We start from the raw sequence: 535 nt of genomic DNA, 5'->3' as shown, positions 1-535 counted from the left end.
GTTTTGGTTTTTGATTAATCTTTACAGAAACCAACTGTGACATCTTTCTCCTGGGAGGCAGGTGGTAGGTTCAAACCACCAACCTTTTGGTTAACAGCTGAATGCCTTAACCACTATGCCACCAGACCTCCTCACACAAGAGAAGATTAATCAAAGAAGTTACAAGAGGAGGTCTCCCCCCCCAATTTATTCATTCCACCACATTGATCTGAATGAATAAATGAAGGAATGAAACGCGGGATTTTCTCCCCAAATCCCAGATATCGTGACCCCCAATGGACTGAATGTGAAGAAATTCTCTGCCATGCACGAATTCCAGAACCTTCATGCCCAGAGCAAGGCGCGAATCCAGGAGTTTGTGCGGGGCCATTTTTACGGGTACATAGGCCAGATACCTAGGTGCTGGGGGGGATGGGAGCCCCAGTTCCTGGGTCTTAGGCAGGAGGGGGCTGGGTGTCAGAACTCTTAGGTCTGCGGGATGAGGGGGCTGGGGACCTAGACCCCTGGGTCTGGGGCAGGAGGAAACTGGGTGCTG

General features: G+C 50.7%; 1 protein-coding gene across 1 annotated transcript in view; it reads left to right on the top strand.

The window, feature by feature from the left end:
- The window catches only part of GYS1 (glycogen synthase 1), a 20,475-nt gene that overhangs the window by 8,554 nt on the left and 11,386 nt on the right, over window positions 1–535 (top strand). Inside the window, exon 4 of the mRNA XM_042781227.1 lies at window positions 261–399. Coding sequence (XP_042637161.1) covers window positions 261–399 — 139 coding nt within the window. The remainder of the gene's footprint in view (window positions 1–260; window positions 400–535) is intronic.

Source organism: Orycteropus afer, unplaced genomic scaffold (genome assembly GCF_000298275.1).
Source record: "Orycteropus afer afer isolate SDZICR_OR568_19922 unplaced genomic scaffold, OryAfe1.0 scaffold00099, whole genome shotgun sequence".
In the NCBI taxonomy this organism is placed as follows: domain Eukaryota; kingdom Metazoa; phylum Chordata; class Mammalia; order Tubulidentata; family Orycteropodidae; genus Orycteropus; species Orycteropus afer.
Note: the sequence above shows the minus strand (reverse complement) of the source record. Positions and strands in the feature narration are given on the sequence as shown.